Source organism: Mixophyes fleayi, chromosome 3 (genome assembly GCF_038048845.1).
Source record: "Mixophyes fleayi isolate aMixFle1 chromosome 3, aMixFle1.hap1, whole genome shotgun sequence".
Lineage (NCBI taxonomy): Eukaryota > Metazoa > Chordata > Amphibia > Anura > Limnodynastidae > Mixophyes > Mixophyes fleayi.
Window position 1 is genome coordinate 152,193,520 of NC_134404.1, and position 17,263 is coordinate 152,210,782.

A 17,263-nucleotide genomic window follows, 5' to 3' on the forward strand; every position below is an offset into this window, starting at 1 on the left:
TTCACCCAATTTCTTATGTGATTACACTTACAAGATGGAAAGAAATAACAGGCCTGGGTTCAAAGTTCTTTGAAATCTTCCATTTAAATAGTCAGGATCTTTCTCTCAGCCACACTCCCACAGTAGGTTGACCACGCCCACTCGATGATTGTCACTCCCACTTAGATGGGAGCGCCGGTGACCTGTCTCACCCAGGGCATTATTAATGTCTTGTTACGGCACTGAAGGAAAGAATTCTAATATACCTTCACTAAAGCTTGACATATCAAGAACAAACAAAACATCAGTTGCAAAATGTACATGCATGTTTGTGCATATTATATACAGTAGGACAAATCTTGTGTATCGGTGTCAGTTCATTTTATACTGTTGCGGCACAAAGCATTGCCTGAGATGCTATAGTACTAGTAAAGGGTTTCACTTTTTTGGTACATGCAAGTGTAGCAAGCATATGCAGCAGAATGCATATAGCCTTGGTCAGAGATTTTTTAGTTCTTACAATTCATGCACCCAATCAAGAGTGTGCAAGTGGTAGTTCAACAACAGATTGATGGCCACACATACTTTCATGAAGTCTAAAGACCCCCCCCAAAGCAATGTTCGCAACTTTCGTAGCAGAACTACCCTTTACCATCCTTACTTCAAGACATATGTAGTGCAAGGCGACTGTATCTGTCCAAGTGCTCTTCAGGCTTCCTGCTAGATGGCACCCTATACACTACTTCTACCTTTCCACTCCAAAGCCAGTTCAAATAGAGATTCAGGCTAAAAGAGTGAGGGCCTGGACATCAGATGTTGTGTGGCAGTGGGGGATACAGCATGTATACTTTTTATATCCAATATCTGGAATTAGCTTATAATGTTACAGGTATTGTCTGCACCTTTGACTTGCAAATAAGAGCAGATAAAGGTTATGGCAGGAGCATCTGCCCCCAGGCCGGTCCCGTAGTGGGCTACCTTGGGCTGGGTCACCTGCATTTTTTTTTTCCTTTAAAAATGTTCCTAATAGGCTGCTGAGTAGAGTTTTGCCCACCAGGGCTAAAATTTGCCAGCCCTCCCCTGGTTATGGGGTTGTAGTAGAATTGATCGCTCAGCTATAGGAAGTGCTACAATACAAGTTTTAAATAATTAAGCTAGACTTTATATGTTATAACCATTTTAAGTAAAAAGTATAGGGAAATATTATAGAGCAGTCAGAAAGCTTTAAAGTGTGCAACCAGAGTGTAGAAGAATATCAGACATTGTTCAAGACAGTCTGTTTTATTGGCAATAGAAAACTCATCAAATGTCAACATATTATTTAAATTAAAATGTCAGCATGTTTGAAAGTAGACAAACCAGTCTGCAAAATGGCTTAATCAAATTAAACTATTAGATGCACATTAAATTATAATTATTGTAACCCTTTGGGAACCAACTTATTCTGGAAAAAGAGACTCAATGAGAGTCAACTTTAAGGTTATTAACAGTTTGCATAGCATTGCAGTTAAAGATACACATTTCCACCATACATTATTTTGTATATACATTACTTTCTTGCAATAATTTTATGTTGTATATCAGGCCATCAAAATATATTTACACAATTAGTCATCCACCTTAAATGAATAATACATTTGTATTGCTTCTTTTAATTTCAATACAATGAAAAATCTCCTTTGCACACAGCATTCAATTTCACATTTTAGGCCTATGCATATGGCAGATCATCATCACTCAGGTCAGAATCATCATCATCCACTTCTCCTTCAATAACAGATTTCTTTCCTTTGCAGCAGGACACAATCAATCCAATAATGAAAACCTGCAATTGCAATTAAGAGGACATAATGTGAGGGATATATAGAAGCAGGCTGAGATTTCACTATTTCTTCAATGAGTCCTGAAATCATAGCTCCAGAAAAGTTACATAGTATTATAATTTAGTTTAAGATTATACTTAAAAAAAACAAAAAACAAACCTAAATGTATACATTTTACTAATTTCATGGTTTGCCTCTAACCAAAGGCAAACCAGCATATTTCTTTCCAGCCAATAAAAACACAGCGCTGAGGGGCTTAATTACTGATAAATAGTTCCTGAAAACAAAGTTTAATTGGCTGGAAAAACACCAAACCCTAGAAGAATGACTTGTGTTTAATCTCCTTGGAAGAAAGCAGAAAGGTATAGGTGGTAGCCACTTTTTTTTCTAACTAATATTATATATCATATAAATACATATGCATAGATCCAGTATGTGTACAGTGTTCTAAAAAACCAAAAACATCAGCTGGTACTTACACCAATGAATGCCCAGTTTCCAAAGTAATAAACAGTACTGAAGAACCAAAACTTATGCAGAAAAAGGTATGTTCGAGTGACTGTACATTGATCTGTAGAAAAAGAAGAAAATACTTTTTTTTAGATGCAGTGTCAAGTTCAAGGTATAATTTTAAGTGTTTACTGTAGATTCAACAAGAATATAAGCCTGCAAATGTTATCCTCTACATACATACTAATCAATATACACACACACCTAAAATGGTTTTGAAATATCAAAAGGAAATAAAGTCAACTTCCCATGCAGTATCCCATGCAAATATTCAATGTGTACACGGGTAAAGCAAACCGTCAATGCAGAAATACCATCATATATGTATAAATCAAATCAATAGTGTATCCACTTACAGCAAACACAGAAACCGCACCATAGAGTAAAAAAGTCCAATATAGTCAAATCATATGAAACGGATATGTTGTAGCTCTCTCTGGGGAAAGAGGTGAACAAACTGTATGCCGATATGTGGAGTGCAGAAATCTCAGTCTGCAATCACCTGTTGTGCGTAACGTGACATAAGAGAGATCCAAGAGGAAAAAGCCACTTACCCCGCTTCCGGACCAGCTCCTCCGGAGCCTGCCACACATTTCTGCTGCATACGTACTTTTGTGGTACCCAGACGGAACTTTTCTGGATTACATAGCTTTTTCATGCATATATGCCGTAGATACTTTTGATAGAAACTTATTTGCCTACAACAGTTGGATCACTCTTATGTGATGTTACGCACAACAGGTGATCACAGACTGAGATTTCTGCACTCCACATATCAGCATACAGTTTTGTCCATTATTGATTTTTGGGGGCTGTGCTGGTCATATACTGTATGTTATGAGAGCAACAGATATGTTGTATTAATAAGCTTCTTAAAATGCATGCTGCTTTTATCATCTGAACCTATTTGTTGCACATAAGTGTAAAAAGATGAGAAAACACTTAAAAAAACAAAAACAAAAACACAAACAACATTCCTTTTCATTTATTTCTTCATGCCTCTTCTTTGAATAGAGTTAAGTTTTACCAGTCAATTCAGATCTTTAAAGATAATATATATTCATCGAGGAACTATGAGAATGCTCAGAAAATGTGTGAAGGATTACAAAGCAAGATTAATGTAATAAAGTCACGCATTTCTCATAAACTATATGTTTAAATCTTTTTAGGGGTTTGGACAACTAAAATTCTCTGCTAATATAAATATTATATACCACCAACTTATAAACTGCATGTAGGATCTATTTAGAATGCTTAGGACTGTCTGAATAAGATTTTCTTATGTAATTTGAAGCACCATACCTAAAATCTATTAAAACACGTTTAATAAATGACCCCTTACCTATCCTTTGGCTTCCCATCCCACTCATTAAACTGTTTAGTGGAGTTCCACATAGTAACTGTAGATAGAAAGACTTGCAGATCATTGATAATTATTTGGATATGGAAAGGAAATATGAAGTAAGCAGATAGTGAGAGATTTAAGAGTTCGATCTAGTCTGGTACATGCAGTGAATATACAGCCATGGCCAAAAATTTTGTGAATGCCACAAATATTATATTTCACAAAGTGTGCTGCCTCAGTTTTTATGATGGCAATTTGCATATACCCCAAAATGTTATTAAGAGTGAATGATGAATTGCAATTAATTTCAAAGCCCCTCTTTGCCATGACAATGAACTTTATCCTCAAAACAACATTTCCACTGCATTTCAGCCCTACCACAAAAGGACCAGCTGACATCAGGTCAGTGATTCTTTCCTTAACACAGGTGAGAGTGTTGACGAGGACAAGGCTGGAGATAACTCTGTCATGCTGATCAAGTTAAAATAACGGACTGGAAGCTTTAAAAGGAGGATGGTGCTTGAAATCATTGTTCTTCCTCTGTTAACCATGGTTACCTGCAAGGAAACATGTGCAGTCATCATTGCTTTGAACAAAAAGGGCTTCACGGGCAAGGATATTGCTGCTAGTAAGACTGCACCTAAATAAGCCATTTATCGGATCATAAAGAACTTCAAGGAGAGAGGTTCAATTGTTGTGAAGAAGGCTTCAGGGCGCCCAAAAAACATCCAGCAAGCGCCAGAACCATCTCCTAAAGTTGATTCAGCTGCAGGATCGGGGCACCACCAGTAAATAGCTTGCTCAGGAATGGCAGCAGGAAGGTGTGAGTGCATCTGTACGCACAGTGAGGCGAAGACTTTTGGAAGATGGCCTGGTGTCAAGAAGGCCCGCAAAGAAGCCACTTCTCTTCATGAAAAACATCAGGGAGATACTGATATTCTGCAAAAGGTACAAGGATTAGACTGCTGAGGACTGGGCTAAAGTAATTTTTAAAGTAATTTTCTCTGATGAATCCCCTTTCAGATGTTTAGGACATCTGGAAAAACGCTTGTTCGGAGAAGGAAAGGCGAGTGCTACCATCAGTCCTGCGTCATGCCAACAGTAAAGCGTCTTGAAACAATTCATGTGTGGGGTTGCTTTTCAGCCAAGGGAGTGAGCGCACTCAAAATTTCGCCTAAGCCATGAATAAAGAATGGTACCAAAACTCCAAGAATAACTTCTCCCAATCATCCAAGAACAGTTTTGTGATGAACAATGTCTTTTCCAGCATGATGGAGCACCTTGCCATAAGGCAAAAGAGATAACCAAGTGGCTCGGGGATCAAAACATCAAAATTTTGGGTCCATGGCCATAAAACTCCCCAGACCTTAATCCCATTGAGAACATGTGGTAAAATCCTCATGAGGCCAAACAAAAACCCACAAATTCTGACAAACTCCATGTATTGATTAGGCAAGAATGGATGGCCATCAGTCAGTATGTGGCCCAGAAGTTGATTTACAGTATGCCAGGATTAATTGCAGAGGTCTTAAAAAAGAAGGGTCAACACTGCAAATATTGACTCTTTGCATAAACCTAATGTAATTGTCAATAAAAGCCTTTGACACTTATGAAAGGTTTGTAATTTTACTTCAGTATACCATAGCAACATCTGACAAAAAGATCTAAAAACAGTGAAGTAGCAAACTTTGTGAAAACCAATACTTGTGTCATTCTCAAAACTTTTGGCCATGACTGTACAGTGGATATACACTACAGGCTGTGGACAGTAATTAGAATCAGATGATCAGGCATTGGGGGTAGAAGTGTGGACACAGTAATGTCCTATGTAGTCTTAGTAATGCAACACATTTCCTGTATATATATATTATATAAAATAAGGATCCTCTTGCGCTTTTTCAATGTCTGGAAAATATATCCCATATCTATAATTGTTGCACTCATTTACTAAGTAACTGGATTAGAATTATTTAAGAAAACAACTTAAGAAAAGGGTCTATTTAATGCCCTGCATACATAGGTTACGTTTCCTGATGGTTCCCATAGGGTAAAATCTTGTCATATGATGTTTGGATCCACAGGGATATCAGACAGACATACATACACACATATATGTGTATATATAATATAGAATAATAAAATGTATACAACTTTGCATTTTAATACTGCAAAAACTAATTTCTCCTTGTTTAGCTATGTAAAAAGTGTCTGGCTAAATACAATAATTCACACATACAAAGCTATTTATCACAATCACAACGCATTTAAAACTACAGAGGAAACATTAATTTTAAGTCATGAACATGCGGTTTATGAATATATAAGAATAATAACCGATTATGATGTAATAACAAAATAACTTTCACTATGTAATTGCTTCGTATTGTATCAATCATGGTTGATAGTTAAACGTATTCCCTACCCCTCCTAAGGCAAGTATAACATTCTGTTTCTTATGCATCTAGAACAAATGTCATGTAAGTAGGGCAGCATATAAAGAAACTGTTTATGTAGTACATGTACAACACCAGACAAAATAAATCTAATGCATTTAAAAAAAATAATAAAAATGTAATCATTTTGGTGTTGGAGCTATTAGTAAAGGTTGTTTATTGCACACACAGTGTTGTGCCTCTTGCAGTGTAAACTACCAGAAGTGTGTTTTACATTCAATAATTGCGGCTTAACAAGAGTTAAGCCTGTGTTTGTTTGCAAAGTATAAACGAAACATATCCAATGGGGATAGCAGTCTTGTCACCATCTGCAACCCTGCAGCTGCTCACCTGAATTTCTGACAGATCAGGAAAATACAGATGGCGCACTATAGCAACATGATTGAACAAATTACCTCAAAATATCAAATATTTGACCTTAAAAAAAAATACATATATAAAACTTGTTGAATTGTCCTTCAGAAGAAAAAAATCTTGAAATTATGAAGTCAATTTCAGTGAAATTGTTAACTTTACATGTAAGAGAAAACAATACAAATACCAGGAAAAGTTAAGCCCAATAACTACTATAAATTGTTAATAAAATGAATTTGCTTGGTCGGTGACTTTTATCAATAAAGTCAATTGTCCTTTTAGCAACAGTGCACGCTGTAACAAATGTTTCCTTACCCTTTAAAAAAAGAAAGTATGAGTCATTCACAGTACATTTGCCTTTTTATGGCGCAATGTTCATATTTTTGAGCAAATGTGCACCTGCTCATCAAGATTGGACCTCATAAAAAAAACAAAACTATTTTAGTTACTCTTCTGCCCTGGATACCGAAACTGAAATTGGTCTTACCAAGTCCAACAAATGCAGTGTTCTTTCCTTCTCATTACTAGGTTGTGGACAAAAGGATGGCAGTACGACCAATTAATTAATGTGGAATTTATATAGTACTTTTGGCAGAAACGCTAGATTGGCTGTAAGTGCTACCTTATCTGCATAGATGATCATAAAGTGTTTCTTGCACCACAGTATTTTCCAATTCTGTGAGCTGAAGAAATTGTCACCAAGAATGCACCTTCAATGTTAATCATCTTAGAGAAACCTTTTGTAGTGGTTCAAAATGAGGTACCGTGGGGACCTAATAGAGCAAATAATTAAATCCTCTGCAGCTAATTTGGTATCCAAGAACACACTCAATGCTAATACTTGAACCTTGAGAGTTGATAAAGTAAGACCTTTGCTGACTTGTTAAATGGTTGCTGCAATTGAATTAAATTTAGAGTCACACCATGCGATAAATTTCAAATGATGTAAAATATTACTTTAGAGTTTTTCTTTCTTGTCTGTAAGTGTGTTGCTAACTTTCTCTGAGACTACCTGATCTCTGAGCAGTTCCGGCTCAATCTCCATTCCATTAAAGCTAGCCACTTGTTGCAGGAGATCTGGTTGAAGAGGGAAAGTCCATGGCTGTTCCTGGAGGCTAGAAGAAACCATGGACGATGTGGCCAAACCTTAAAGTTTACTATAACTTCTGCCTTCATTTTTCGGATGTAAATGCATGCAATGAGTGAAAACAAAGGGAGGACCATATCCAAGGTGAAATGTCCAATGAAGTGTCAGAGCATTAATTCAATTTGTTCCTGGAACTTTGTGCTGAGAGAAAAATCTGGGTACCTTGGTATTTTTGCTGGTTGCCATTAAAACCACTTGGGGAAACCCAAATTTTCCTAATCAGTAGCTTAAATTCTTAATGACTGAATGGATGCATTCGTTTTTTGACTCAGGTAATCGTCTATTACGCTCTGCTTGCCAGCTACATGTTACGCTGAGAGTGATTTCAGATTTCTTTCTGCCCAAGACATGAAACTCCCTGGGGATTTTTTAAGGCTACCACTGTCTTGTCTGAGAAAATCCTGAAATACTTCTCTAAATGAAGATGGAAGTCCTGAATTGCCTTTCACATTGCTCTCATTTCCAAGAGATTTACATGAAGTATTTTCTCATTTCGTGACCATGTCAACTTGTGCTAGATGTCCCTGAAGTTGGGCTCTCCAGCCTGGGACACTGCAGTCAGTCATGAGTATTTTCCATTACGGTTCTAAAAGTGACACACCCGTTGCTTTTAATTTTGGGCTTCGGCATGATTTAGAGAAATCTGCTTGTGATCACACTATGTTAGAAGCCCCATTTGGAGACTCTGCATGTGCCACATTAACTATGGAAATATCCCTGGGCTGGAGATTGACATCCCCCTTTAAAGTCCCTTTCTTACAGATATCTGATGACGAGTCTGCAGTTAATGTTCCAGAGACTAGATGGAATGTGATGACTTTTTGCCAGGTATACTGTGCAATTCTGCCCCATAGTGGTGTTAATAGGGACTGATCCTGGCAGTAGACAATGTGGAATCTGAATGCACAAAAGGTCTATTTGGGTGTAGCAGGAATATTCTGCCTTGTGTATGATCAATAACTTCTCACCTCTTTGAAGTGATGAGCCAAGGAATAGAGGTAGATAGACATTATATCTCGAGGCAAGCAGTTAGATTTACCATCTTAAGACTTCTGTATCAATTTGTCCCCAAAAAGCAAGAATCCTTGAAATGACCAAGCATCTGCTGGCCAAGGGTACAATCAAAGAGCTCTCCTAGTCACCACTGCCATTGTCCTTGCTGAAAAGGCAATAGTGTCCAAAGATGCTTCACACAAAAATTATGTGCCTCTCTGCATAACCTCAATACATTTTGACATGTATTGGCTGCTCACTTTTCTTGGAAATCTGTGTACAATGGGCCCAATTCATTAAGGAAAGTAAGGCAAAAAAAAAAAAAAAGGAGTACGTTTTCTCCTGGCCAAACCATGTTACAATGTAAGGTGTACAAATTGGTTTATTATTTTGCACATAAGTTAAGTACTGCCATTTTTTTATGTAGCACACAAATACATAACTTTATTTTTACATTGAAATTTAAAGTGTATCCTGGACATGCCCTACCCCAACTATCAATCTGTTCCCTCATTTTAGATTTACCTCCACCTCAAATGCAACATGGTTTTGTCAAGGTACAAAGTTACTCCTTTTCTTTGCTTTCCTTTATGAATCAGGCCCAGTGTGTCTCCCCATAATGTAAGTGCCCTGGCTTTTGAGGCCATAGCCATGCCTGATTTCAAAGTGAAATATGAAAAATGGAGCTTCTTAAAAAAACTCCATCTTCCTATCTATGGGATCCCTCATGGGACCTCATCTTAAATAGGGACAGTAGTTCTGACATACTAGCTACAGGTGCATCTACTTTTGGGACAAAGCTCCACTTCTGAGTCTATTCATCAATGGATTGATACATATGATGTAATCTTTATAAGTTAGACCAGTGGTTCCACAACTGTGTGCCTAGGCTCCCTGGGGTGCCTCAACGATCTCACAGGAATGCCTCAGCCAGGGCCAGTTGTAAGCAAGGTGGGGGACAACTTTTGGCTTAGGGGTGCCTTGAAAAAAATATCGATACCCTATGGGTGCCTTGAACTGAAAAAGTTTGGAATCCACTGAGTTAGACTGAAGCTTTTTCACATGTGCCCATTCTTTATAAATAAGTTATTTCACAAACTTAAATACATGGAAAACTCTACCTTTTCTATAGCAAACTTCAAAAAGGGATTTATGAGTTTGTGTGGCAGTTTGTTCCTCATCCATCCCCATAGATTTGTGTATATGTGTGAGCAAAATCTCCACATTGTCTATTTTAAACATCCTAAGTGTTTCTTTCATCTCCCTGGATTCATTACTAGAGTTATATTCTAAATTCCCTGGGAAATCCAAATCTGACCAGGGAAATCTCACTTCTAAATACATGCTTGTCTGACACCTTGATCTCTTTAACCCTTGTATTACACACAAATCTTCCATAATAACAAAAGATTCCCCAATCCAGGATCATTTATATTATTTACATTCGTAACCAGTCCACAAGTCCGTTTTATAACATAAGTAAATGAGGATTTAAAAAGATAAAACAATGTTTACCAGTCTGAATTGGCAACAAGCACCTTAAACTGCTCAGAGAGCAAAGTTTTTCCCAGGCTCCACAAACTCTATGTTGCGTAGTTTGCCCTCCTTATTTCCTTCCACAGACTCTACAAGAGTATGTTAGCTAACTTACTAAAGTGTAAATGCAAAGTATCCAAGCACCCCTACTGGCTGTTTGGGGTCTGACTCGGGCTTAATTCTGCGGCCATAACAAGTTACTGTGGTCCAAAAAACGATTATTAGGGCAAGGAATGTTTTAGAGCAATTTTGAGCGCTCCTTTAGCCTGGTGTCCATCTTGGCACCCTGTTGAGCCTGAAAATTGGAGCAAAATTTTAATTTCCTATACCAGATCTGCTCCTGGAGGTTGCAGACTGGTGTTCCCTGGGTAGCCAGTCCAGTCTTCTACTTGCATCGCACGGTGCTTCACCGGGACACAAGAAAGGTAAGCTGCTGCATGACAGAAAAACAATAAAAAACACTACCTTACCTACCTAATACAAGTTTAACAATTTATCATATATGAATAGATGCCTCTTACATGAAGTTTTAAATGTCTGCTTTTGATTAATTACATCTTAAGCATCAATATAACAATTTAAATTGAAGAACTGTAATTTAAAAAGTTGCCCCTGGCTCTAATACTAAGTGTAAAAAGGAGGTCTGCTATGAGAAAGGCATCAGCTTGCCCATAGGGGTCTGTATCCACTAAAACAGGCCAAACAGTAAATTAGAGACAAAGGGGCGTATTCAATTGTCAGCGTTAATGCTGCAAAACGAGCGCTCGAAAAATATTACCGTTCATACGGTAATTACTCGCTCAATTTCAGCTCGCAGCTCCCTGAGCAGCGAGCTGAAATTGAGCGAGTAAATTACCGTATGAACGGTAATTACGCGCAATATTACCGTATAAACGGTAATATTTTTCGAGAGCTCGTTTTGCAGCATTAACGCTGACAATTGAATACGCCCCAAAATGTTAAAATACTCTTATGTACTCTCAGATAGTGATGAAATGCACCAGAAAATAATATTGTCACTACCCGTTAATGGAATTCTCTAACACACCCTATCAGACTCTCCCACAGCTTTCAAATCTTTAAATGCTCTCTGAAAACAAATCACTTTATTTGAGCTTACCCTACTTCCACCTATACTACCCACAGTACAATACCTTCACAACTGTCCCATATCCACTCTGATCCACACTCACTGCTCGTTTGAGCTGTGCCCTGTTCCAAGCGATCCTATGAGCAAGACCCTACCCATCAGGGCCACCATCAGGGGGTACAAGGGGTACTGTTGTGAGGGACCTGTAGTGACTGGGGGGCCCGCCGGCTGCTACATGTGGAGCAGGCAGCTGCTGTCTAAAACATGAAGCCAGCATTCTTTTCTTTTTTGCGCTTTATTTTGAGAAGTTGAAAATGTTTCCTATCACCACGGGCGGAGTTGTGATAGAGCCGGCGTCAGTGTGTGATGTCCGGCTTGTGCCTCTTTAAATTTGTTTCTGGTCCTTCCAATGCGGAGCTCACACGATGACGTCAGCGTCATCCCGTGCGACTGCCTGTAACAGTGTGCTGACACCTGATGTTTGTCTCGGCTGGCGCGCGGAGTAAAAGGTGAGCACATAAGGGGTTCCTACACTATGCAAATATGTAAATGTAACAAAAATAATATGATTTGGTGTGATATCAACTGGGGGTACTATGTGTGGCATGATATCAACTGGGGGTACTATGTGTGGCAAGATATGAACTGGGGGTACTATATGTGGCAAGATATGAACTGGAGTACTATATGTGGCAAGATATGAACTGGGGGTACTATATGTGGCAAGATATGAACTGGGATACTATGTGTGGCATGATATGAATTGGGGGTACTATATGTGACATAATATAAACCAGGTATCAACTGGGGGCACTACTGTGTGGCGTGAAATAAGTTGGAGGCACTACTATGTGGCGTAATGTGAACTATGGACACTACTGTGTGGCATAATATAAATTGGGGGCAATAGTGTGTGGCATAATATGAACTTGGGGTACTATGTGTAGCATAATATGATCTGAGGGTACTATGTGTGGCTTAATATCGGGTCAATGTATTATACCCCGTTCAATACATCGCAAAGGGGGTGGCCCCTGCCTCTTTCGTTTGTACTGGGCCCCACAATTTCTGATGGCAGCCCTGCTACCCATACCCTGTTTTCAGTTCTGCTTTCATTTTGTCTACCTAGTTTTATGTAAGTCCCATTTTTCCCTAATGTCTGGTGCTGAGGAGCATTATGGTGCATTACAAATAAACAATAACAATAATAATAAAAGCATAGACGCCAGCAGGGTGGTGTCTGGACACCCCATTATAAAACAGACACAAAAGAACAGTATGTGAGAAATGAAAAGTGCAGGCGAGTCTACAGCTTTAAGGCAGTTCCCCAATTTGAAACTGGAACACCCGTGTTTATACTTGAGAGCCTAATTGAGATTAGGATTTAGTGCTGCATTTTCCTTTCTATTTTAATAATTTAAATTACAACTTTTTTCAGTGAATGAGTGGCTATATGTTTGACACTAGCTATTTCGTTACCACTAACTATTATTTTGAAGTCATAACTTTAAGTGACTGCTAATTGTGGCTCCATTATACATCCTTCAGTAGACTGAAAGGGTATGTTCTGGGGGAATTAGGCAAGCCCTCACAATATGAACTCTGAAGTTTTATATTGTTTTAAGTGTGTTTCTATAGTGACCAATTTTCTGTTCTCTATTTTATACTAGGTAAATGGTCTATATTAGTGCTGGCTACTTTTGATGCTTGTATTTTATTAGCATCAGTGACAAATTTATACTGTCATTAAATATGCTAATTGTGATGTGCTTATTTAAACAGTTTAGATTTGTTCTTAGTTTTTTTTTTGTGAAAAAACCTAACAACTTAGACATGTTATATGCATTTACCACTTTGCAGCTGTTTTTATTGCAGCTGCCTTTTCATTTCTGTCAATGTTCTAATAATTAGTGTCTAGAGGTTAGACTAACTACATGAGAGTTTTGAGGAGCAGGTTACTGGTTGTTTCTAGCTCTGCTTAACGTTTCTTAAACTGCCACCACAATGTACAATTTTGATTAGTCAAACTGATCAGTAATGATAGTGCCATGTATGGTTTCATCACACCCATAGAACTCTGATCATCTTCCAAAACAGAAGTGCAAGAGCCCATAGCTATAATACAATCCAGTCTGTTCAGCTCTGCACCTGAACAATAGAATCAATGCGAATTGACAGGCAGTAGAAAGAGTGATTTGCGTTTGGACATGAATTGCATGCAACTGAGTACATTGGTGTAAGGAATGTTTCTGAGCATGCGCAGAGCTATTTACTCTACAAAAATGGATGTACATCCGAACATGAGTCAGTGCCCCACTTCGCATCGCAAAATGCCTTGCTATTTTACAGATGAGCTTCAAATGGTCCTCCCAGTGCATGTGCCTACTCTCTACTTTCAGGAAACACTTGCGCAACCTACAAGTCCACCTCAATATGCACAGAGGCAGAAAACTTGCCTGGTATGTTGTTGAATCATTGCAAATATATGGCAGTCATTAAAAGCTCATGTTTATACTGGAAATGATAATTAAAACACTTAATTTTAAATTAAATAATCTATAGCATTAGTGGTCTAAGCAGAGGTAACTGTCAGTCACTTGCAGAAAAAAACATAGCTGAATACCGCTGCTCCTATTACCAGATGCTACAATGTTTAGTAACAAAAAAATATATAATAATTGAAAAATAGACAGCATCCCACTTTTTCAAAGACTTAACCACTGCAAGCGGTAGAGAATGCACAGGCTGGTTTCAACTACAACAGGGAGAAAACAAGTGAAGTGTCCCCCTGCAGCTACAGTGAATACCGTCCCCAGACTGGTCAGCGTAGGGGTTGTGCACCTCCTTGCGGAGGGGGCTGCAAAAAAATAGCCTACTCTTCGCTCTCCCAGAGAATACCAGTCCCAGCATCATTCCATTTTTCAGGATTGGGACCTCTGGAGTGATAACAACCCCTTCCCAGTGGTCCTAGTATAATGAACTTGAGACTAAACAAAACACTTTATGCACAGTGCATGGTGTAATAAAAGAATGGGTAGTGTGCCTCTTCCCAAAATTTTCAGCAAGCCCAAGTGCTAGTCACATATGGGGTCCTCCTGCTAAAGTGAAAACCAGCCCCACAGGTTTTGAGCCTCCTCATTCCCTCTCCAAGAGGCTACCGGGCTAATAAGCAAGAATGGGACCCCAGGAGAGCCAACTGTACCACCCCTGTAGTCCCAGTATAATGGAGATAGCTCTTAAAACCTGTGCTCGATACCAAAAGAGTAGAAACATGTCAAAAAGGGAAAAAAAAACACTCACCAACACTATCACTAACTTTACAATAAAGTAATAGAAAATACAAAAAGCACCAGCAAAACACCTTATTATATTTTAATATTTGCTGACGTAGTCCAAAATATGAAATGTTCCCTACAAAAAAAAACAAAGAAAAACAAAAACAAACAAACCACAACCTTGAAGAATCCACATAAAAGACAGCTCTATACAAAAAAATAAATAAATGAAAATATCACAGCAAAATTACCAAAGCCAGGATGTCCCAGCTACTCTTGGTCACAGCAATTTTTCATCTGACATTTTTTGTGAGCTTGCTTGGGTCTATTAGCCCCAACTATTGACTTGGACGACATTGAATCAAGAAAGACTTTACGTTATATTTAGTTAAGTGGTGAACAAGGATATAAAGCATCAGACTTGCACTAACCAGTATGTGGCTTGACTTCATTATGGCAAGGGACTGCACAATCGTGGAAACCAGCCGCAAGCTAATTAGCGCTGGGACTAGCTGGTGGGAACAGGGTTGTGGGGGCCAATACTTATGCTTTCATCTAAAGCTGAGTACACACTACATAAATTTCAACCAACTTATTATGCCGAGTGATTTTACATGCGATCGATGGTCTGATCGCTCGGTCCATGGACTGCATACACACAAGCCTTGTTTAGGACGATAAAGGGAAGAGCGGATGTCCCGTTAGCGACTTTTTACAGCCATGTTGTCGTGAGCAATGACTGTAATTTCGTACTCACTGTTGTGGATCGGTCGGACGTTTATACACACTACACAACGGAAACGAGATTGGAACGAAAATATTAAACGTTACGACCAACCAAAGGAGGCGACAATCGTCCATTTGGGCAGACTTTTGACCATGATGTCACTGCACACACTGACCCGACTTTTGAACGAGCGGTCGTATGTCGGCTGATTTAGCTGATTATTGGATGAAAACTGTGTAGTGTGTACCCAGCTTAAGGCATCAGTCAATCACTTGCAGTTCTCTGCTATTCAACTGCTTGTTTGCAATTTTGCAAGTAAATGCCAGTCACCTCTGCTTCATTTTCAGTAATTTAAGCCAGGAAGCAAACATACTAATTTGATTGACAAAACACTATATGCATATGCTCTGCATACTCATCACTTTGGGGAAACACAGTACTAGGGATAATAGTAATTATATTTTATCTTCTAATTTTATTCTTTCATTGGGGGTAGGCTATCTCTCTTTATATTTTATACAATCTATGATTTTCAGTAGACAGTCTCTGCAGCAGTAAAATCTGCACATTCTCCTAAATTACAAAGCATACCAATAGCACCCTACTGCAACTTTTACTGCTTCCTGGAAAGATAGACAAGGATTGATCTAGGATACAACTTTAAGCCCACTGATCATTTACCACACCCAAACTTTTTATACTAGAGATTGGTCAGAGTCTCCTTGGCGCATCATCTTGATCTGTGTGTATACATAGGACTATGTTAGTGCTTTTATTATTGTGTATTACTTATTCCAACAAATTTATTGAACAAGTTCAGATACATATGATACAAAAAAGTACCCAAAGTATTAATAACCAATTTTGGGTATAATTAACATAAATGTACTGATATGGCATCACAGGTGTAACAAAGAGTATGACAGTATTGAGTTTTGTTCCTAATTCTCTAGGCAACAATTAATGTTAGCGAGTATGAGAGTGACCATCGTGGTCAGGCAGCGGAATATAACAAAGTTAGAATATGATTATATCTAGATGTTAATGCCTATCAAGTAAGAAATAATAAGTAAAGAGCTCAGCTCTCCTTATCCTATACACATATAACCACAGATATCCAAGGTTCGGTGAGACTAAAGAGAGGGCACATATTTGTCTGGTAAAGAGAGACTGGGTAATCCTGGAGAAACACTCTAGTTTAGTACCAAAGTGTTTGCCTAAAGCAATCACGGAGTTGTACTCATAAGGGAACAGGTAGTATATTTATATAACATTCCCAGGTTTCAAAGAACTTAAGGGTTAATGTGCTCTTCTGAAGAGACGCCCCTAACCAATCCATCCGCAAGAAAAAGAACATTTTTCCTTTAAACAAGTCAAGCGTAGGAGGAGAGCTCTGTATCCACATGTGGAGAACAGATTTCTGGGCTGCAGCAGAGATTGCAATGAGCAGTCTTCTGCCCCCTGCAGTGATCTGCGTGTCAGGGGGTAATATACCCAGGATTGTCCACTCAGAAGTGAGCTGCAAATAATTCACCAAATCTGTCATCGCAAATCTCCACACGCAGGTTCAGAAAGCTTTAATTACGGGACAAGCCAACAAACAGTGGTATAAGTCTGCTTGGGATTCTCCTCATTTAAGGCATCTAAAGTCACCAGAGAGGCCAATAATATTCATGCGGTGGGGTGAATGTAGCCCGTGAAAGATACTGAGGAACATTTTGGTAAATGTAGAAGCTAGGAAAAGTTTAATCAAGATAGCCAATGTCTTCAACAACAGCTCCTCGGTCAATTAAAGAAAATAGCTCAACCACCTACCCAATCCCGAGTTAACCTTAGTGTCATCTAACATAGTCCACAGGAAGGCATAGTTCAATGAATATACTCCTTTTGTAGAGGAAGTGGCTAACAATAGGGTATTGAGGGAATTGAGCCCAGGAAGATAGACGTTGATTTTTTAAGGTTCACCTCAAATCCTGACACCGAGCCAAGTTCCTCAATTTTCTTCAACAGAGAATAAAGACAAGACATTAG

General features: G+C 38.6%; 1 protein-coding gene across 1 annotated transcript in view; it reads right to left on the reverse strand.

Annotated features, from left to right (window-relative positions):
• Nucleotides 1-1,241: 1,241 nt before the first annotated feature.
• LMBRD1 (LMBR1 domain containing 1) overlaps nucleotides 1,242-17,263 on the reverse strand; it is a 193,248-nt gene continuing 177,226 nt past the window's right edge. Inside the window, exons 15-16 of the mRNA XM_075202580.1 lie at nucleotides 2,282-2,373; nucleotides 1,242-1,804 (exon numbers count right to left, since the gene is read on the reverse strand). Coding sequence (XP_075058681.1) covers nucleotides 1,691-1,804; nucleotides 2,282-2,373 — 206 coding nt within the window. The 3' untranslated portion in view covers nucleotides 1,242-1,690. The remainder of the gene's footprint in view (nucleotides 1,805-2,281; nucleotides 2,374-17,263) is intronic.